This window comes from Phalangium opilio, unplaced genomic scaffold (genome assembly GCF_054372755.1).
Source record: "Phalangium opilio isolate 3A_F unplaced genomic scaffold, DU_Popi_V2 ptg000009l_1, whole genome shotgun sequence".
Lineage (NCBI taxonomy): Eukaryota > Metazoa > Arthropoda > Arachnida > Opiliones > Phalangiidae > Phalangium > Phalangium opilio.
The window spans coordinates 1,828,742-1,851,741 of NW_028324146.1; the positions used below are offsets into that span (position 1 = coordinate 1,828,742).

The following is a 23,000-nucleotide window of genomic DNA, read 5'->3' on the forward strand; positions in this document are numbered from 1 at the left end:
ATCAAAGGTAATCAGAAATCTCCGTTAATCACTGGAAATCACGTGAAATCTTGAGAAAATAATCACATGATTTACTTGTAATGTTTTGTATACACCTTGGTAATCACACCTTTCGTGAAATAATCACACATAATCAATCGAGGAATTCGAAAATCCAAATGAAAAATAGTAATATGTTGAAATAGAAATAATCACTCTATAATCACTGCATTCATCGTAATTCGCAAAAATTGCAGAGGTAATCACGGCATTCACCAAAAAATCACCGGAATTCAAACAGAAATTACATGTAGGAGCATAATATGCGGCAATAACGGGAAATCAGTGTAAAGATTATGGAAATCACTTAAAAAATCGTAATCAAGGAATTCATTAAGTAATCAACGGAATTCACATAAAAATTCAGAAATGAGAAATGAGGTGTACAAAATTTTGGTGAATCACTATTCACTAGCCCCTCGAATTAAGTATTAACTACAAACATTACGGTTACGTAATATTACACGAGAGATTGCCAGTATAACTCTATAAACTAATTTTACGCCATAAAGGTAAACCTCATAGAGATTGTAATGAAATTAGTGAACACATAACCCAATACGAACTGTTTCGCCACAAGATACAGTCATCAGCCATGAACAATTTTGTGGTGAAGCTAAAAATATCTTCTAGCCTAGAGAAAGCATGAGATATTTTACGGCCTCGATTGTAAAAATTCTAACGTCGTCAAAAGTTTTATAAAACTGTTCAAATAGAAAGCGAAATATAGAGTTAGAGGGGTTTTTGGGTGGAATATAATTTTAGTAAGCTTACATCGAGGGGAAGGACACTAATACTATCCCTTGAATGAAAACAATCTCGCGTTCAAGCTCTCTCAGGGAAAGATGAGGATTGAGGCCTATGAATATGAAATGTTAAATCTCAATCGAAAAATAGCATTATTTTAATCAAGCAGGGTTGCCACAAAATTTGTCATTTTCCCAGAGCTTAGGGGAATGTATCTAATTAATTCGCCCCGCCTGCACCTACCTTTAAACAGTGCTTCGAAATTTCGAGTGACCTTGATATACCAGAAAAACATCTCCATTTATGGTACCACAGCACGCCCAAATAGGAGAGAGAGAGAGAGAGGGAGATAGAAACGCACTTTATAAAATCCTTCGAAAAATGGGAAAATAGGGGGGTAGTAAAAACAATTTTCGGTACGTTTAGTTTTAGGAAGCACATCCTTTGCGCATGTGGGGATTGACCTCCTCCCCTACGTCAACTATGGGCGAGAAAGCTGCGCTCATGCGCCGCGGTGTACCGTAGATTTACCCCCGTTTTCACCACGCATGGATCCCGGCTGCCTTTACTGATTCTCTCTCCGTCTTTCTCTCCTCTTTGGCACGCCTACCTTAGAACGGGGATTTCTGAAATAAATTTTTAAACGAAGTGACGTTCCCCTCGTTTTTCATGGCTATATTTGCAGTATCTGATAGCGACCTTGTCAATACCGAGAAGAACTATCTGTTCGTTGCTTCAGTATTTAGAGTTGATTTTGGCTTCGACTTCTCTAGGGAAGGCTATGAATATCCGGAGCTCCAGTGAGGATATCCTCACGCTCCGTCGGCGGTGATAGGATTTGCTTTGAAAGGAAATAGCTTGCTTGGAAGTTTTAATTCGTGCCAAATTAGTGTTAAAACTAGTGTTCAATTAGGCGTGAGAGTCATAAGAGTATTGTTATTTGCATTTTTGTGTGTAATTATATTATTCGAATTCATGACGAAAAATAAATTTATTATGAATTTTGCCAGACATTTAAGTGCCAGCAGGACTAATTTGTCGAGCATAGTTCGGAACTCAAAGTGCAATAATTACGAAGGCAGTAAATGGATTGCTAATGAAGATGTAAGTATTATTATTGAGTTTCATTATTTAATAGTTAAAAGCCAATACCACGACGTTTTAATGGTGGAGCTTGTATATGACAAACGTTCAATATGTGGATTAGTTAGTTGTGACAATGCGTTGTTGACATTAAAAATGATTCCTTATCATTATTTTTAAAACGAAAAATTGACTGCTAAACTCAGGCCTAACTTTAGTTAACGTTAACCCTAACCTAAGCTAAACCTAACACTAATTGAACAAAACCTAGACATAATCCTAACCTTACCCTAAATGAACAAATGCTAATTTGCTAAACTTGATCATAACCTAAGCTAAACAAGATAAAACTTATCCCTAAATGAACGTACCCTAAACTTAATTTAACAAGATTAAATTTAACCCTATACTTAACCTAACCTAAGCTAAACAAGATTAAACTTAACCCTAAATGAAACTACACTAAACTTAACCCTAAATGAAACTACACTAAACTTAACCTAACTCAAGCTTAACTTCACCTAACCCAACCGCCAACTTAAGCTTAACTTCACCTTATCCAACTGCCAACTTAAGCTTAACTTCACCTTACCCATGCAACTGCCAACTTAAGCTTAACTTCACCTTACCCATGCAACTGCCAAAGCTTAACTTCACCTTACCCATGCAACTGCCAACTTAAGCTTAACTTCACCTTACCCATGCAACTGCCAACTTAAGCTTAACTTCACCTTACCCATGCAACTGCCAACTTAAGCTTAACTTCACCTTACCAATGCAACTGCCAACTTAAGCTTAACTTCACCTAACTTAAGCTCAACTTAACATTAGCAAAAATGAAAAAATCTAAACATCACCCAACTTAACCTATTCTAAACTTACATAATACTAGTGGGGATCAGGTTCCCGAATTATATACCCATGGTAATTTACTAACCCATTCAAAATGAATCGATTATTTAAAATACAGTTTTGTTGGTAATTCGTTGTAATTTTGGATTCTACATGTAGCTCCGAAATATTGTCAACAGCCTGGGTTTTTTTATTTTTATCACACGAGTTATCTGAAGTAACACATTTCCAAATTGTGCAAAGTTCAAAACTGTTGAAATCTTTCCATACTAAAGAGATTAGAAGCACCATTTTTCAATTGCTAAATTATTTAGCAACCACGTTTTACTAGAACGTAGACAAAGTACATTTTTACGAAGATTTCATTTAGGAATATTATCATAAATAACGAATTAACTAATAAGTATCAGAATTCCCATTGCCATGTAATGTTAAATTTCATACGAAATTACGGTCATCATGAATTTCTCATAGCCTACTCGAATATCGAGCTCACGCACGCGAGCATCTTGCGTCCGTGAGAGCAGTATTCAAGGCGGCTATGCAGACGGCCACGGTTTTGTTTACGCTTGGTTGTCGCGTAATATATCCGTTAATACCAGGGATAGATTTAATTTTAGAAGTAGGAATGGAAAACGGTTAGTATTTACTTCAGTCCGAGTCCGACTCATAGCCCAGTATAGAGTCCCTCCCTCCAACGCGTAACGAAAAGTTTAAATTATCTTATTGGCTCACTTAAACTACGTTTTGATAACGTTGCTGACTGGGACGGCGAAAAATGCATTATTAATTTTTACCTCTGTCGCTATGACCCGCCTTTTCTTTCATACCCCTCCGTCCCGTGGAAGGGGGTCAGGGACTTTGACGCGCGCCCAGACTACTCTGTTCTTCATTCCTACTTCTAAAATTAAATGTATCCCTGTTAATACTTAAGCGATAGTTTAAAACGGCGGAAAGAAAATAATGAACTCCTAATATTGAGCGCCTCTCGTGTGCTTGATGATTTGAATGAAAACAGTGTAAGAAAACTTAAGCCTTGGTCTATCTTTCAAACCAAAACATGAGCTTGACACCTTTTGTCACCACTAAATAGGCTCCTTACATGGCAGAGTAAAGGGGTGACCTAGGAAAAACCGGTTAGTAAATTACATCAGGCTATCAGGTCGCCTGAAAATATTCGAAAACACACCATTAACGTATGGCATTGTGTCATACTCGTGGAAGTTATGTACCTTACGATGTTACGTTAGATAAACAAACGATGAATTTAAATTGACTCAAACACGTGCTCTAGACAAAACGTTTTTCCCCCACGTGCTTTTAAATTTCTACTTACAAACGTCTAGACTATAGACGTGAAATTCCCCTAATTTTTTTAAAAAAAATTACCTATAAATAAAAATAAGTACGATTTTGCAGATAATTTAAAGTAAATTTAATACACTAACTATAAATTATTTGTACAAGGTCTTTCTGACTATAATTATGATAAAAGTATGCGAACAAGTTTCCTTTAACGTTAGCTGTTTGACATTCAAATAAGAAAACCGGTTTCCACGCTTTAGCCATCGGAATATTTAAATGAAAAATTAATCAAAAAACAGCGATGAAATGGATTAAATATCTCGTGTTAATCACGTGAATAATTTTAAAATTTAAATTAAATTATTTAAAGATTATTAATTAGAAATGTAATAAGAAATACCAGAAACCAGAAGTAAGATAAGGGAAAATAGTCTGTCAAACGAAAGAAGAGCCCTGAGAAATTTGTCCAAATTGGTGTCGCCACCATCGACCCCATAGTAATTTATCAACTTGTTTTGTTTTGTCAATAGTCGTCTGTAATATAGTCTGCTATAAACAGATAGGCTTAATCGCAATAGAACCAATACATTTTGCAATATATATTTAATATGTTTATGTTTCATGGTTTTTAACGATCATCGAGTATTAAAGAATATAAAACAAAATTAACGACAAGACACCAGTTTTATCTTTGTTGCAATATATTTTAATGACATAAGTTAAAGTACTTGTCATACATTGCAAAATGTATTGATTCTATTGCGATTAAGCCTATCGGTTTATAGCAGACTATATTACAGACGACTATTGACAAAACAAAACAAGTTGATAAATTACTATGGGGTCGATGGTGGCGACACCAATTTGGACAAATTTCTCAGGGCTCTTCTTTCGTTTGACAGACTATAGAAGTATTGAGGTAACCAAATTCTTCCCATGGCGAAAGTGAATATTCTTGATAACACAACAACGGTTGGCCCTCTGGTAGCGGTTTCTGAATTTTCCCTCCAAAGCGTGAGACGCTCGAGGCGGTAGACAGCCGAACTAGATTCAAGCACCCGCGTCCGTGTTCCGCGGCTTTAGGTTGAGGGGAAGGGGGTAGGAAATATTTTTGGAACTCGACCAATTTTTTTCTCTCTAGTGTAGGCGCGATGGAAGCGGCTTAAAATCCTCAAATTTGTTCACTAGTGTCAGGATCTATTACCAATGCTAGATCACTTTACTTCTAGTCCCTTATCTTACTTCTGCAGAAACTTATTGTCTGTCTGTTTATAACGCTTCTTTTGTTATTTAAACTATTGAGTTTTAAATGTTGAATCTGGAAGGTATCTTAGTAGTACAATAGTAAAGGTATTTTATCAGAACATTACAATAGTCGTCAAAAAGCTTACATATTTCGTTCCATTTAGGAAAAAAAACTAAGTAAATATTTTTGAATCCCTAGGATGACGAAGAGACTGCAACACTAAGGAGGATTAGTTACGAAAATCGTGAACTGTTAGTACAATTAGACGCCGCTAGAGAAGCTTTGTTCAATCACCAAAGAAAAACTCAAGACAACATGGAAAAAATCGAAGAGGTATGCCAATTAAAATAGATTTACATATTGGCTTAATTGATAATCGGGTCCAATACCTCTGTTACACATCTCCGTCAAATGATTATCCAGAATTCTCTAGAATTTTAATATAAAACACAACATTATCTTCAACAAAGAGTAATAGAAATAATAGAAAGTGAGGCATAATGAAGAGTGTAGGAAAAAATCACGTGGTAACAATTAAACGACATACTTACTCCCGCGATACCCTAGGAGAAAAGTCGCGTATGAATACTAAGGGAAGTAGCTGGGCAGCCGAACTACATTTATACATTACCAACCGGGTTGGCAGTACAAAACCTATCATAATATTGTAACGCATGCTATTTTTTGGGAAGAAAAATTAGAATAAGATAAGGTAGTATCAAAGTAGAGCCCTTGTTGGTTGATTTTGCAAAGAAACTAGAGAGCGCGCTAGAGATAGCTTCGTAAATATCATACCATGGAGGAACTAGAGAATTGAGAGTCAAAGATGGAAGTGGTAAGGTAACTTGAACGGCACAGTTGTTTCTGTATCTCACGCGCAGCTACCATGACGCACAGCGGAGGAGCCAAACGTCACGTGATCCATTCAGAAGGAAATTCAAAAGGATAAATAAGAAAAGACGGTTAGGAGCTCAGCGTAGTTAACCGTGGCACCACGATTACATGTGGCCACTGGTACCGGTTTTGAAGGGGGAGCGGTCAAAATTGGTCTTTCCAAGCCTCCTAAATGTGTATATGCTCACTGATCCAACTGTGCATGCGCGGAAGGCTTACATTAGCCTCCCCATTACCTAATTTCTTTTTGTTATTTCCATTTACCTTTGGCTAGACAAATTGTATCTTTAAATATTACAGCTTTCTGCTTGCTTTAACATAATTTTGAACTTTGAGATGAAGCAATTACATCCATTAATCATTTATAATAAGAAATTACTACGTTTTAGGAGACGGAGGACTTAAAAAGGAGACTTTCCGAAGCGACTAACAAGGAGAACACAGCTTTACTAAACGTTAGATCCTTGGAAATGGCCCTTCAAGAAATGCAAAGCGAAAAGCAACTCATACAAAAGGTAATGTATAAAGTTGCATTTATGATAGATTTTAATAGAAGGGCAAATCAATCTCAAATTCCTTGTACACCGACTACGGGTTACTTGTAACCATTTTAGCACTCTCAAGAGCAGGCTTTTTAAAGACGAAACGTAGTGCCTTTAATAAAGTAGGGTAAAGTGTATACACCCATTACGAGGAGTGAATAGCCCCTCTGTTGAAATAGATCTCGTTTTTCAAAATGTTAAAATAAATTCATTAAGATCATCAAAATGGCTAATGGTTAATTGTTTAAGTATAAATATTTTACGCTCCTTAAATTTAAATTCCTTCAAATCTTTCCCAATGTGAGGGCGCTTAATTTCATAATTTCAAACATCGGTACATGCTAAAATTCATTAAGTTAGATTATCATATGAAATTGGAGATAGGGCCTTGACAGGAAGATAACTAAAAACTAAATACGATTTAAATCCAACCCTATGAACAACTTTAAATTTCAATAAAATTTTATTACTTGAAGTTAAAATGTTACGGATCTAGAATTGGATGTTCTTAACATTCATAATGGCTAGGTTTAGCTACCGTCCCAAGCTTGATACGAACTCAACCCAAACCCCATATGAAACCTTCATCTAGTATTACCAGAAGTAAGATGAGACTAGAAGTAAAGAGCTCTAGCACATAGTAGATCTTGGCACTAGTGAACAAATTTGAGGATTTTATTCGCCGGTTCCATCGCGCCTACACTAGAGAGAAAAAAATTGGTTGAGTTCCAAAAACATTTCCTATCCCCTTCCCGTCAACCTAAAGCCGCGGAACACGGACGCGGGTGCTTGAATCTAGTTCGGCCGTCTACCGCCGAGAGCGTCTCACGTTTTGGAGGGAAAATTCAGAAACTGCTACCAGAGGGCCAACTGTTGGTGTGTTATCAAGAAAATTCACTTTCGCCAAGTGAAGAATTTGGTTACCTCAATACTTCTAGTCTCATATTACTTCTGGTATTACTCAATATAAACCACGCAGTTTGGTTAAATTCGGCCAATAACAAATCGTGACTATTCATAATGAACAAACATGCAAACAAACAATTTTCTGAAACATCGTTTATTAGATGAAAGGACTGTTTTCCATCCGATATTCAATCATCCATTTATAAGCTATTATCCCTTTAAGCTAATACGTTCGATTAGACGTAGGTTTTTCTCGATCATGACAAAAGGAAAAAATAATTTTCATTGTCATTCTCATTCCCAAATGCTTCCTATAAATTTTAAACGCTTGTCCGTTACCTGCCATTGAAATAAAAAAACCTATTGTCATCGTAATTACCTATCGTGTTGCCTTAGTCAGACGCAACGCTATTTAAAATTTAGTGTATGACAATCAAATAATCTATATTATTGAATTCAAGACAAGGTGCAAAGAATTTGTAGACAAACACAATCCCTTATGCTTTGAAATGCCCAAATCTGACTTGAATTTCAGAATGTGGTTTGTTTGCTTGTTATTGTATGTTTGTTCTTTACCCAATTTGACCAAACTGGATGGTTGATATCAGAAACACCAGGGAATCGTTTTAAAAGTGGTTTGTTTAAGATCTTCTTATAGTTGGGAGGGCGGCGAAAACCTAGCCTTTGTGACTTTATGATTATGCCTAATTAAGCATCGTTAAGATGAAATACACCTAAATATAAATTAATTCAAAATTTACAACGGCCATACGAGTTTCTAAACCGGGCTTTCACGAATGAACGAATGAGGGGTGATCTTATTGGTTCGCTTAGATATGCGCAGAGGCAGAATTTTAGTGTCAGATTTTCTCAGATATCATGGCGGAGAAACTGTCGTTAGTGGTTCTCTAGGTTTTATATGACAAATTAAAAAGTAAATTAAAAGAAACAGGCTCAAAGTTTTAAAAGAAGCGTTTTAGAAGAGGAAAGGAACTAAAAATGGACAATACAACACTCAGGTAGCAAACAGTTACCTTAGTCCCTACTCCCGTAATAACCCGTTACTGTAAACTAAAATTAGACTTAAGACTAGAGTGAAAAAGCAGACGAATGTTTTCGGCCAATGAAAAAATGTCACCTTTGAATTTGTATTTCTGTTCACTAGATGAAGCTCGTTTCATTTTCAATCTGCCCCTTAACGGACGTATATATATATGGTCAGCTTGTTTATTTATTTTTAGGTCTATTGAAAGTACTTACAAATATAAGTTTCTAAAAAACAGCATCATGCTATCAAAAAAGTGTTTGACAGAGTCCTGACGGAGTGACGGACAACATGAGGGATGAAACCCGTTTCGTGAAATGAATTTCATCCCCCGTACCTATTTACTGGAACAAAACCTTGTCGTGATCTTGCGCGCCCTCAAATTGTGCATTAACGTGTTGGTATTTTTCATGTCGCGAACGACGCCAAGACTAGTTTTTAACACAGCAATAATCGAAGCCTTTTTAATTAAATTCATGAACTAGAGAGAAATTGCATTGTGTAAACTAAACCTAAATTGGCGTTTTAGTTGTCTTGAGAAGAGGTAGATCATGCGCAAACGATGCAAATATGTATTTCTAGGAGCGCGGAGAGCTATTAATTTTCGAATCTCATCCCGTGAGCCTTCAAGATTACTTAATTGAAAAGATATATTATTGGCATGTCTCTATCAGTACTTTCATGATGATAAGCTGAATTGAAGTCACATTCAAGATACGTATTTCGATTTTGGAGGAAACTAGAAAATTCCAGGGGTAAATTTTCCTAAAAAAATGTTAAGATAGACTAGACCTATTATTTCCAAGGTTCTCTTCTATTATAGAATAGAATAAATATTTAGCAAATTATCTTTTTATCTACGTGTTATTATAAAATATGCATTGAAGATTTTAGAAACGATGTTTTGGGAATGGCTTCAGAAAAATGACACGAAAAATGTCTGAAAAGATTCCCTCCCAACGTTGGATGAAAACGTTCACCTCGGATTTTGAGGGTTCGCTCAATCTTGGCTAGTGTCGTACCTCCTCCACTGCCAGCTCAATTTGTGAAAGACCGGTCACATATCCCTTATTCAATCCGTTATTCTCAACTAGATCTTCATGCTGAAATTAACTGAATGTGTTTAAGCTATTGTTAGGCGTTGATTTGAAGAACAGGTAACAGGTTAATGTATGAGCTGGATTGGGGCCAATTTCTTGAAAATGGCGCTTATCATTGACAAAAGTCACAAAAACTAAACGAAGTACCAGTACTTAGTGTAAACACAGTGTCAATTTTCTATTTATATTCAATCCTAAATTTTATCAAAAGCTTAGATAGTATTTCTTCATAGAGTTAAGCTAACACACGTAGATAGTAATATTACGTAATCGCAATATTGCTTGTTTTGTTCACTTACCATAAAAATAATTTCGTTTCACCAGCTCATTCCACTTAAAATAAACCCTTGTAAAGAATGATGAATAATTGATGCGAAATATTTTTAAAAACTGTTATTCGATAAAACGTAAGGCTATGTTGGTTATGAAGGATAAAAAAACGTATAATATAAATACCACCTTGAAAACGCCGAAACGTGATTACGAAACCAAACGCGAAACTTTTATTATCACTTTTACCATCGAAAGAGGAAACATTTGGGATTTTAATTCGTTATTGAAGCCTTGAAAATTTTTCCACCAGACCATAGCAGGGATGACGTTATTTACGTCATTATGACGTACTCTAAATGACTCTAATAAAATCTTATTGATAAAAATAAGACAATAAAGAATAAAAGTTTCAATCAGTAGTTGGTGATAGACTTTGATCTACACGCTGAAACCTCATTAGAAAAATACGAACGTTACATACAGATACTGGATAATTTCCCTGACGCCACAAGACGCCACTAGAGGCAGCCCAAGCTCAATACTCGGTCGTGCCTCTAGCGGTGTATCCTGGCATGAGGGAGATTATCCAGTATGGAGGCTTGTCCCTGGAAGTTTTTTCCCTACATGTAATATTCGTAGTGGTCTATATACCATTTCGGAAATAACGTATGAGAAACCGACACACTGGGGCGAGGCCCCCATTGGGCGTATTATCTATCTCACAAGAAGCACCGCTAAAGGCAGTGTGAGTTGACTAGCCTTCCGCATGTAGTGAACTCTGGCGTTACTTCTTGGGGAGAGGGAGAATACCCCAATGGTGGAGGGCCTCGCTCCAGTGTGTTGGTTTCTCTGTATGTAATTATCGAAAAGGTCTATACGTCCAAAATTCCTAACGGCTGTTGCTACCGTTCATGTCAGCACCTCGTTATGGTTGGATCTTTACGCGCACTTTACAAACCTTACCATGTTATACACGCCCTCGCGTTATGATATTTGTTTGGTGATCTTGTACGAGGATATCGCTAGATCGGTAAACAGGGGTAAAACAAGATGGCCCCCGGCCAGATTAGAGCCCCATCGTTTGTAAGGCTCCATCTATCGAGAACATTCTATCTTTGGAATTGGTATTAGTTACCTTTTTCCGCATTCATTTTAAATCATCAATAAATCCCTACCACATTTAAAAGCATCAATGAAAATCACCAATGGAAAAAGTCTTCTTTAGTGAATAGCCCCTCGACGCGTTGCTTTTAACAGTGCTAAAATGATTGCTCAGAACCACTAAATAACCCCTATTCCCAATCCCTTTTAAAAGACTTATGCCCTGAACCTTTTGAAGGAGAAAGTTTAATTATAGTGATTACCCATTTTAGTGATTATCCCTCCTGCCTTTAGCAATGCTAAAATGATCAAAAGCATAACGCTCATTTAACTTTACAACATAAATTTATGCCAACGCACACTTATCGCATCTTATAAATTTGATAGTTTTAGTTTAGCCTCTCGATGGGTTGACAAAATAGACTTATGCGGACGCATACATATCGCATCTTATAAATTTATAACATGGACTTATGACCAGAAGCGTTTGAAAGAGAAAGAATTCGGTAAAACACCCAACTTGAGTTCTTTCTTTGTGTAAACCCCGAACTTTTTATTGTATAGAAAGTTCGGATTCTTAGAAAAGTCATGGCTTGATGTATGAGAAATTTGAAAGAGAGAATGAAATTTCTCGTTTTAGGTGAGGCAATATGATAAATTTGCGTGTTCATAAAAGACTACAGATATTACTGTTTGTTCATTAATATTTTCACACTGCACCCGCATTGTACTGTTAGAGATGGATCATAAGCCTTTCCCCTTTAAAATCACCAATTAATGAAAAATATCACCTTAACATAATTTATCCCTTTTCACTCTAAGTGCGTTCATTAACATGTGCGTTGTACATTCGCATTGCACTGTTATAGACAAATCATAATCTCCACCTTTGAAAATCAAAAATCCCTTTTCACTCTCCCTTTAAAAAGACGAACGATACATCTTCTTCTTCTTCTTCTTCAGACCAAGTCAAACTAATACCCCCATCGTTAGATGTACATCAAACGATGTGCCTAAAAACTGAACTGAACCATACTAAATTCTATCTTTTCGTGGATGTTTCCTATTTTAAAATTTGAATGACGGCTTGTTTTATTTTTGGATCTTTATCATCTTTTCATAGAAAATGGCTATACAGGGCGTAAACTTTTGCCCGCGACCAGTCCAGATACTTCTCCTAACTCGTTGGTGTTATGCAGGGAAAATTTCTACAGACGATTGTAGAGAAATGAAATGGGTAACCGCGTATTACATTAGTGTAGGAGACCAATTAAATTGACGAATGTCGGTGATCACCGTTCTTAACAGGAACGTGTTTGAAACCCATATTTTAACGAGCTACTTTAAACCACGTATTATTCCTGAATAACGCCAACCCGTCAGGAGAAGTATTTATACTCGGCGCTTACTTCCATTCAGTATTTTAAACACAATGAATTGATCACAATTAACAATTGAATTTCAATATCATTCGTTTACAGACGGCGTCGGAATCTTTAGACGAGTTGTTGAAAGCCGAGTGCCAAAAACGAAACGATCTTGAAGAGACGGTTAACAAACTAAACCAGGAATTGGAAAGCAAAGAAGAAGACAATATTCGATTACGAATGACAATCATCAAAGTACAAGAAGACTTAACGAGAGAAAATCATTTGAAAGACGCCGCCATTGAACACAGAGATTTTCAACTAACAAAACTTAAATCCGTAAGTACAATAAATATATGCTTGAATTAACTGTGTGAACGTATGACAACAATAAGTAAGAAATACACTCAATGAAAGACGTTCAAAATTAACATGTGTTCAGGCAGCAATGCTTATCCATAACGTTATAGGAAAGTAAACAAAAACAATTTTTGACGCTTAAAGGCCGACTTCCATCGAAAAGGGTTCTAGCGAACTGAAAACCGAGCATCGAGACTAACAATGAAGCGACCGTGCCGATTTTCGAAGCCCCGCTGGGGGGCAAAAGTTGGAAGGGTTCTCGCTAACTGAAAGCCGTGCAATTTATTTCTAGCGTACTGAAGATGAACAATAGAAATCCTTTAAAATTTATTGCCTCTCGAATTTTTGCTTTACCCTGAAGGAAATTCTCTATTGTTCATCTTCAGTTCGCTATAGCCACATTGCACGACTTTCAGTTAGCGAGAACCCTTCCATCTTTTGACCCAGCGGGGCTTCGAAAATCGACGCCGTCGCTCCATTGTTAGTCTCGATGCTCGGTTTTCAGTTCGCTACAACTCTTTTCGATGGAAGTCGGCCTTTAATTAAGCATTACGATAATGGAGAGGAAATATATTGTTATTATGATACTTTTGCTTTAACCGTCATGAAAGATTAGCCGTCACTAACAAGGAAATGAGCATTACAACAATAGGAAGGGAATATCATACTTATTGTTATTGCGTTGTTTATTCTTTAATCGTGGAAAATTCGGAGCTCTTCATGGTTAAGAACTGAAATTACCCTTGATAAAGGCATTGGGAAAGTTTTATACATATACAGAGATAAGAAGTTTTTAAAGACTAATTTCCTTTACATTTTAATGTACGTTACGCTGAAGGTTGATATTTGTCAATTAAAAAAAACCATAATAATAATTGAGCTGGGTGGGGGAGCACTGTTGGTGGAACCTGCAACTCCAATATAATAATTCCTCTATGACGCCACCCACCCAAGAGCTTCAAATTAAAGCGCTCTATGCTTTTTACGATATTGACCCAAATTAAACTCCTACCCGTTTTATAAAAGCGTTCGGTGTAACAAATGAAAACAACCGGTTTAGTTTTTAAGTAGCTAGAGACATTGCTCTGAACGTCGCGTCGTTTTAATCTACACGTGTTTTGAAGCTCTACTGTATATTCGCTTATCGCGGCCCTTCTAAGAAAAATATCTTTAAGAGTTTACTATTGTCAAAATAGCTTAGTAGAAAGATCTAGAAATGATTTTTGGCGTGCCTTGAAAACGTTGAATGTTCATCGATCCATTATTAGTGAGAGGCTCTCCGCGTACTAGCAGGCAGGTGAAAAGCTTCCAAAGGTATTGATGCAATGAAACCAAGCGTTAAAGCAAGGAGGAATAATAACTGGGAGTTTTGTAGTGACTTAGGGTGCTTTCGAATAAATGTTATCATAGGGAAATAGAAAAATTGGATTGTGAAATAACGGTGAGGATAGCCTAGGCGCCAATTATCATATAATGCATCCTAGCGGTATACAAGGGAAAATTAGAGTCATACGAGAGTGCGTTGGCATACCGAAATTGTTACATTTACAACTAGGTTTGTACAACGAAATCTATGGTAATTAATTTCTCAAAATTAAAAACTGTATGGGGTATTTTCTGGGGAGAGAAATTAAAAAATGATAAAAGGAAATTAATATTAAACTAGAACCAAAATTTTATAGATAAAACAAAAAGTATACTTCTTTGGAGCTTGCTCGCGCCGTGTAATTTGAGAACCCCCTTTACCTTTCAGAATAGTGTCGACCCCCCCTCTACCTACTTTCAAAACCGTAGCACAGCGAATATTCGTGAATAGGCTCAGTATTGTTGCCGATGTTGGCTCTAGTACCAAGAATTGATATTTTGGATCACCACCATAAACATTTATCTCTAAAAAAAGCTCTTCTGTGATTGGTTGGTTCGTGAAGGGGTTGAGGAGGGTCAATTGCTCCTCATTTTACAAGGCGTTTACAGCCAAAGACTGAGAACCGTGAACGAAATATACTTTTCGTTTTTAACTAAGAACTTTTGCTAGAACGCGTTGACCAAAAAGGTTAGTTGAGTGAAAGATATCAAGACTTGGAACGCGTTGTAAAAGTTCGGATCTCATTCGTCCTCACTTGTTGTAAACATCATACCAAGAAGTGATATCTAGTTTATTAGGGAGAAGGTATAAGATGTCTAAGTATTCGCGCGCCATAGTCCCAGTCCCCCTTTCAAAATACAAGGGGGGACGTAAAAGGAGGCCAGGCTATTTCGCCTCTCCTCAGTCCGAAAATATGACTGTAATTTTCGTCATTCGCGTCGCGCTGACGTGAGTTTTTTTAAGAACCAATGAGATACTGGTTGTAATTTAGAGGCGGGGATTAACTCCGGACCTAGGTATAAAATGTGACGAATTTATACCTTCTTCCTAATAAACTAGATATCACTTCTTGATCATACTGACAAAGATTTCATTAACCTCCTCAGTGTATTTTCACTTCAGGACAAGTTATTTGTATTTGTTTTTGATAATGCTAATAAGACATTGTTTCCAATTCCAAATCAAGTTCAAAACCCCCATAAAACTCCACGTATAATTCCTTCTTGTCGGGGCGCTCTCTATACGACCCTCGAGGTACGTGTACGCGACGCTTTTCACTATAATCATTCGTAGTAGTAAAATATCACGGAGCAGAATTATATTTCGCAGCAGCGGACTTCCTCGTTCTAATTCAGTGAGTCCCGTGCGTAAATAATATGTAGGTCTTTGCTAGCATAACCAGTGATCTTCATAATGTTTTATGAATGTTGTAACTCAACCTTCACTTGGTCATAAGAGCTAGTAGTTCGTACACGGGTGGATCATCTTATCGATTTGTAATGCGTGTTTCGCGTCTCGTGATAGTCCAGTTCGATCGTCCACGAGCGGCGGCTTTGTTTTGCCGTCTGCTTTAAACCTTCGCTATGGCGGAGTATTGGCCGCACTACACCTACTACAAATCGAACGAACTATGCCGGAAAACAGTTTTTGCTAGGATTGCTATAATACGAAAGGTATAATATAAATATTTTTTGCAGAGCTTTACTTTTGACAGTCTAGCACATTCTGTGGTATGGTATCGTGCCTAGCTGTGTTGGTTTTAATAGAGGATAATTAGTTTCTGAGTTACAGTGCTGTCAAGATGGAATGTTTCTAATGAGGAGGGTTTGGGTAATTACTGGTAATTTAGTTTATGTTACGGTCATTAATAAAAAAAAAAAAAAATTTAAGAAAACTATGAATTATATTTTTATGTACATCTATATGAATGTTCGTGTCTAATAAATTACACCTACAATATAATTTTATGTTTTAATATAATTTCATATTTATATTATATATTAATAATTGTCATTCTATACTTAATCCTCTATTTCATTTTAACTGCTCTTAATTGAGAACCTTTTTCACTGCATACTCATTTCTATCCTTCATTTCCACTCCATACTTAATCCTCTAATTTATTTTCACTCTATACTTAATTCTCCATTTATTTTCACTCCATACTTAACTCTCTATTTTATTTTCAGTCCAAACTTTGTGTTCTACTTTATTTTAACTCCATACCTAATCCTCTATTTTCACTCCATACTTAATATTCCTAATTATTTTCACTCCATACTTAATTCTCTCCTTTATTTTCACTTTATACTTAATCCTCTTTTTTATTTCCACTCCAAACTTTGTGTTCTACTTTGTTTTCACTCCATACTTAATCCTCTATTTTCACTCCATACTTTATCTTCCTATTTATTTTCACTCCATACTTTATCTTCCTATTTATTTTCACTACATACTTAATCCTCTATTTTATTTTCACTAAATACTTAATCCTCTATTTTATTTTCACTCCATTCTTAATCCTCCCGTTTATTTTCACTCCATACTTAGTGTTCTACTTCATTTCCACTCCATACTTAGTGTTCTACTTCATTTCCACTCCATACTTAGTGTTCTACTTCATTTCCACTCCATACTTAGTGTTCTACTTCATTTCCACTCCATACTTAGTGTTCTACTTCATTTCCACTCCATACTTAGTGTTCTACTTCATTTCCACTCCATACTTAGTGTTCTACTTCATTTCCACTCCATACTTAGTGTTCTACTTCATTTCCACTCCATACTTAGTGTTCTACTTCATTTCCACTCCATACTTAGTGTTCTACTTCATTTCCACTCCATACTTAGTGTTCTACTTCATTTCCACTCCATACTTAGTGTTCTACTTCATTTCCACTCCATACTTAGTGTTCTACTTCATTTCCACTCCATACTTAGTGTTCTACTTCATTTCCACTCCATACTTAGTGTTCTACTTCATTTCCACTCCATACTTAGTGTTCTACTTCATTTCCACTCCATACTTAGTGTTCTACTTCATTTCCACTCTATACTTAGTGTTCTACTTCATTTCCACTCCATACTTAATCCTCTATTTTACTTTCTTTCCACTCTTAATACTCTATTTTCACTCCGTACTTAATCCTCTACTTTATTTTCACTCCGTACTTAATCCTTTACTATATTTTCACTTCATATTCAATCCTCTATTTCATGTTACGCTGGCTTCGTTATAACACTTGACTTCTATCATAAGTAACGTAATCAGAATAAGTATGGCATTTACCCAATCTTGCCATTACGTTAAATTTCTTAAAGAAACTTTCTAGATGTTAGACAGGCTATTATAGGCTATGTGTGGTTTGGATATTTAGACTAGTAAAATTTAGGCTCGGATTCATTACGTTGAATTGTAATCAGGGATTCAAAATTTGGGGGTACCTTTCATATAAATATAAGGACGGCCTGGGCGGGTTATCTGGTGGATACTGCCTGTAAGTTTTATAATTGAGCATTAGGTTTAGGGACATTAACGGTTTAAAAAATAAAAGTGTATCATGAACCTAAGGGGCAGTTAAGAAGATTAGTGAGATAATTTTCACGGCAAGTCTGTGGGTTAAATGCTGAAGGAAAGCTGAAACCCACCAATATGACTGCAAGAACCATTGTGAAATTTTGTACTACTCAGCCAACTGAACGCTCTCTATAGACTACTAGCTGTTACCCGTGGCGTCGCTCGCGTGTAATAAGAACTTCCATCAAAATATAATAATAATGGGTAGATTTTACTGCTGACTAATATTTTTGTAGCGAAGGCACTCGGCGTTGCCCGTCAGCCCGTCGGGACATTTTTTATTACTTTCCACGCGGACATTATTCAATAAAGAACGGTTTTTTTAATTTCAGGCCGCCATTTAAAAATATGGCAACAAATCGAACCCGAAAGACCATTCAGCCCGTCTATCGGTTAAAGGAAACCAGTGTACTAATTATATGTGAAATGGGTTGAAACGCGCGGACTTTGTTGCATAGAGAAGATTTTTCTGGGCGCCACTTTTTACATTTCTGGGCGCCATTTTTTAAGATGGCGGCGGATTGGAGAAATCTTTCTTAGTACGCGCCGACTACTTATGAGTAACGTTCCTGCAAATTTTGAGCCTTCTAGGGCAAGCGGTTTGGGCTGGGCGTTGATTATCAGTCAGTCAGTCAGGACTTCGATTTATATAGATACTAGCTGTTACCCGCGGCGTCGCTCGCGTGTAATAAGAACTTCCATGAAAATGATGCAAAGAATGGGTAGAATTTACTGATTCGACTAATATTTTTGTAGCACCCTTGAAGCGAAGGCACTCGGCGTTGCCCGTCAGCCCGTCGGGACAGTTTTTATTACTTTTCACGCGGGCATTATTCCATAAAGAAGGGATTTTAGTTTTTGGCTGCCATTTAAAAAGATGGCAGCAAATCGAACCCAAAAGACCATTCAGCCCGTAAATAGGTTAAAGGAAGCCCGTGTACTAAATATCTGTGAAATCGGTTGAAACGCGCGAACTTAGTTGCATAGAGAAGAGTTTTTACATTTCTGGGCGCCATTTTTTAAGATGGCGGCGGATTGGGGGGGAATCCTTCTTAGTACGCGCCTACTACTTATGAGTAACGTTCCTGCAAATTTTCAGCCTTCTAGGGCAAGCGGTTTGGGCTGTTCGTTGATTATCAGTCAGTCAGTCAGTCAGTCAGTCAGTCAGGACTTTGATTTATATAGATATAGATAGATAGATAAACACGTGAAAAAAAAATTAAGATAGATAGATAAACACGTGAAAAAAAAATAAATTACCGCCAGAAAGGTATTTTATTATTCCGAAAATTGGAACGGACGGACAGTCAAAGTGAAAGGTTACTTAATATAATTACCACTTTATCATTCTAATGTGATAGAACATTGCTTGGAACATTCCCTGCATATTTTCGATTAATTTTTTAACATGTAAATATAAACATTTATCTTCTTCTTTGCAGGAATTGGCTGAATTGAGAATGAAAGGTGAAGAGAATGAACATTCTGAAATTAAGAATATTCAAACGAACTCTAGTCAAGATCAGACCAAAGAAAATAGTGATCAGGTATATAATTCAACTGATGATTTCACCCTATGTATATATAAATATTATGAATTCCCAACTTGGTCCAAAAACTGGCCACCAAATGTATACGTTACACTAGCGGAAGTGACTTGGCTCTAAAGTGAGTCGGTATTTCGGATGTATTGTTTGGTCACGTGGGAAAAGGTGGTTGGTGAGTTGTAAATTTCGCCCATGCGCAGAGAGAAAAAATACAAATTTCAATCTTACTCACAAGGTTGGATTTAGTGAAATGAATTTTGGAAGGTAAGAGATGGGAATTCATAATACGTAGTGTTTTACAGCCTCTCATAAGCATACATTAGAAACCAATGTTCTTAAATTGTACAAAGAATCATGGCAACTAGAAAAAAGGTGGGGGTAAGGAGACGTAGATGACAGTCATTTAATTTGCGTTGTCTCTGAGCCAACCAAATTACTTGCTCTCGCATTTACTAAGAGTATTAATTAGCTCTAGTCAAACCGTATTAAATTTACGAAAGATATTATAACGCTCTGATTGCCTGATAATTGGAGAGGAATTAAATAAAAGATAAGGTTATATCAAGAAGAAATATCTAGTTTATAAGGGAGAAGGTATCAGATGCCAGTACCCCATTCAAGATACAAGGAGGGACGTAAAAGGAGGCCGGGCTATTTCGCCTCTTCTCAGTCGGAAAATACGTAATTTTCAGCATTCGCGTAGCGCTGACGTGAGTTTTCAAGAACCAATGAGATGCCGGTTGTAATTTAGGGGCGGGGATTAACTCCGGACCTAGGTTTGGATTGGAGATAAAGCTAGAAATGTGGCGAATTTATTACTTCTCCCTAGTAAACTAGATATCGCTTCTTGGTTATATTAAAATAGAGCGTTGGTTTTGCAAAGAAGACCGGGGTGGGGGGTATGTCGTAAACATAATATTTGGGGGAATACGATGAAGGAAAGTTTTGATCCATCCAGTGCCGCACTATGTTTTTCTATATGCCTTTGCTCTTAGTTGACTAAGCCGCAAATAGAGCCGCCTGTATTTGTTATTTTTGAAAAACAAATGTTATTATTACTATAGGAAAGTGTTTTATTTTAATTTCCAAATGAATAAAACACATTTTCTTGAGAGTGGAATCAGATTGAAAGCAATTTGGTATTTAATAATTCTTTATAATCATTTAGAATCCATCACAAATTGTCTTGATGTTACGTCAAAAACTGGAGGAGCAACAGACTGAGATAAATCAACTTCGGGAAGAAAATCAGAGACTCCGGGAAAATATTAGAAGCGTCGATCAAACTCAAAGTGATTCTAATTTCACGACCAACGAAATTGTTTCTGATAGCTTGGAACTGCAAGGTCCCAATGAAAATGCACCGCCGAAAGTAAACGGGACCGACTCTGACTCATTGTTAAACTCTATTGGGAATCTCGAGACGGAGGAAGTCCGCGAACAGAACACGGGAGCTGACGAATCAGAAAAGGACGAGGCCATTTATAGATTGCAACTCAGACTGCACGAGATGGAGGACTCTTGTCGTAAAGCTCAAAATAGGGCTGATCACATGACGTATCTACTTAATCAGAAACTCATAGAACTCAACAAGTTGCAGTTGACGCTATCAGGACAAACCAAGGTAAGACGTCTATAAACAGTTTGAAATTAGGTTATCAAGGTCTAAAATTTATCTCACATACATTGATGATATTTAGTTGTTAGTATAGAGCGAGTAGGTCGCAATTGCTGAGTAGCCTTTTCAAATAGCAACCTAGACAAGTCGGCCCATACGAGAAGGGGTACAAAGATTATTTCGCTACTAAACATTTGTAATTTAACGATAGGCATAGTCAAAAACCCGTGTTTTTAAAAGATATCTTTTGAAATTGTCGACCCAAATTCTTCATAAGGTGAATTGCAGAATACAAATCCGTAAACTAAAGCTGCATTTTCATAAACGCTAGAAGTGGGAAAAAATGCGCTCCATTGTTAGACTCGATGCTCGGTTTTCAGTTCGCTAGAACTCTTTTCGATGGAAGTCGGCCTTTAAAGAACACTTTCCTGTTGAAGGAACATTTTGAACCTTATTGTGTTTAAGGATCAGAGTAGAATAGGACCCAAATTCCTATTCTAACCCATTGCCTAACGTTATAACCTATTTTGCAGGAAATGATTCAACTTGAAAAAGCATACTTCCAATTGAAATGCCACCTTAACAAAGGGTATCGTTCATCAACGCCGTCTTCACGAAACTCCTCTCGCGTTGATCTATCAACAACTTGAAACGACAATCCTCAACTACGCCTAACTACCGAAGAAGTCACTCTTTAAATTTAATATAGTCCCTGAGAAAATAGTCTATTTTAGTAGAAGTATTTTGGTTTTAAGATTTATATTTTAAAGAGAAATTAATTGACTGATATTATGAATTTCTCGGTACTTAAGCATTCCAAAAATAAATGCCCCTAGGGCCCTAGATGTCTAAAAATATATTAATATTCCGCGTAAATAGTATTTTGTATATTCGCCGAGAAAATATATTATTTTGCATTTCGATACTGATGCCTATATAAAAACATGTACAAATTATTATTTAGGATAAAATATTACGTCCTGTTAAAGAGTCTCTTAATTTTTACAAGCTTATATTGGCCTTTACCAAATAGAAATAACATGAAAAGTAATTAGGTTAATGATAGCCTTCTGAAGTGTAATCTCATTCAAATTATGTTTACGATGTACAACAACCCTAAAAGTCTTAATGTCTTTCTCTCTGGCTTCTTTTCAAAATCAGCCAGTCAAAGCTGTACTTTAAAGGGATGTACAAAGCGATATGTAGGGGCGTTTCTAGAATTATAATTTGAAGTAGTAGGCCTAGTGTTCGAGTAGTGGTTGGGAAATTTCACACGACTTTCTGTCGTCTGGTTAAACATAGTAAGCGTGGGCTGCGTGGCACGATTCGGTGGTTAGATTCAACGGAAATGATGATGCCCATTGCAGGTGCACTGAGTGATAACCGCAACAAAATTCACGTATGGCCTAACGAAGTATACTTCTTGTTTTATTTACAAACTGTTGGTCATAACTACCTTAGCAATTCAAGTAAGGACTCATATTTAAATATCTAGGTGACTAGCTATCGACCGAGTTGAGTCAATTGGCCAAACATTTGGTCAAACGTCTATTTCATTCGGAAAGAAATGAGAAACGCATCATATATCCGGTTAATGGCTATAGGTGGCGCGGTTAGTATCGCGAACCAAATGAAGCATTCGAACATAAAACGTTTAAAATTGCGCGATCTGCTGTGGCCAATTAGCGAAAACACGATTCGCTTTCCATTTCGTTCCCGAAAACAGGACTTTGACGTCATTTTTAACCAATTGACGCCACTCGGAATACTCAACTCTATGTTACAGGACTCGTGTCTTTGAGCGCGTGACCGAGTGGACTATGCTACTGGAGGTGGTAAGTGTTCACTGACGTCACAGCCCACTCGATACTTTGGTGAGTTCGTGACACCGGGGCGGGTACGATTAGTTTTATATTTTCTTTGGTGACACGAAAATGTTTTGAACCTGGAGACATGGATTAACTAACGCTAGGGATTGCTCACTAACCGTGTTTCCCATATATTACTATCGCCAACTATATGTTCCGAATTA

At 36.8% G+C, this 23,000-nt stretch overlaps 1 protein-coding gene across 1 annotated transcript; it reads left to right on the forward strand.

Moving 5' to 3' along the window:
* Positions 1-1,524: 1,524 nt before the first annotated feature.
* LOC149713077 (uncharacterized) lies at positions 1,525-21,956 on the forward strand. Its single transcript, XM_089845973.1, has 7 exons — positions 1,525-1,890; positions 5,471-5,605; positions 6,556-6,681; positions 12,615-12,839; positions 19,246-19,350; positions 20,519-20,974; positions 21,502-21,956. Exons 1-7 carry the CDS (start codon positions 1,762-1,764, stop codon positions 21,616-21,618), a joined length of 1,293 nt encoding a protein of 430 aa, XP_089702099.1. The 5' UTR covers positions 1,525-1,761; the 3' UTR covers positions 21,619-21,956.
* The last annotated feature ends 1,044 nt before the right edge of the window (positions 21,957-23,000 follow it).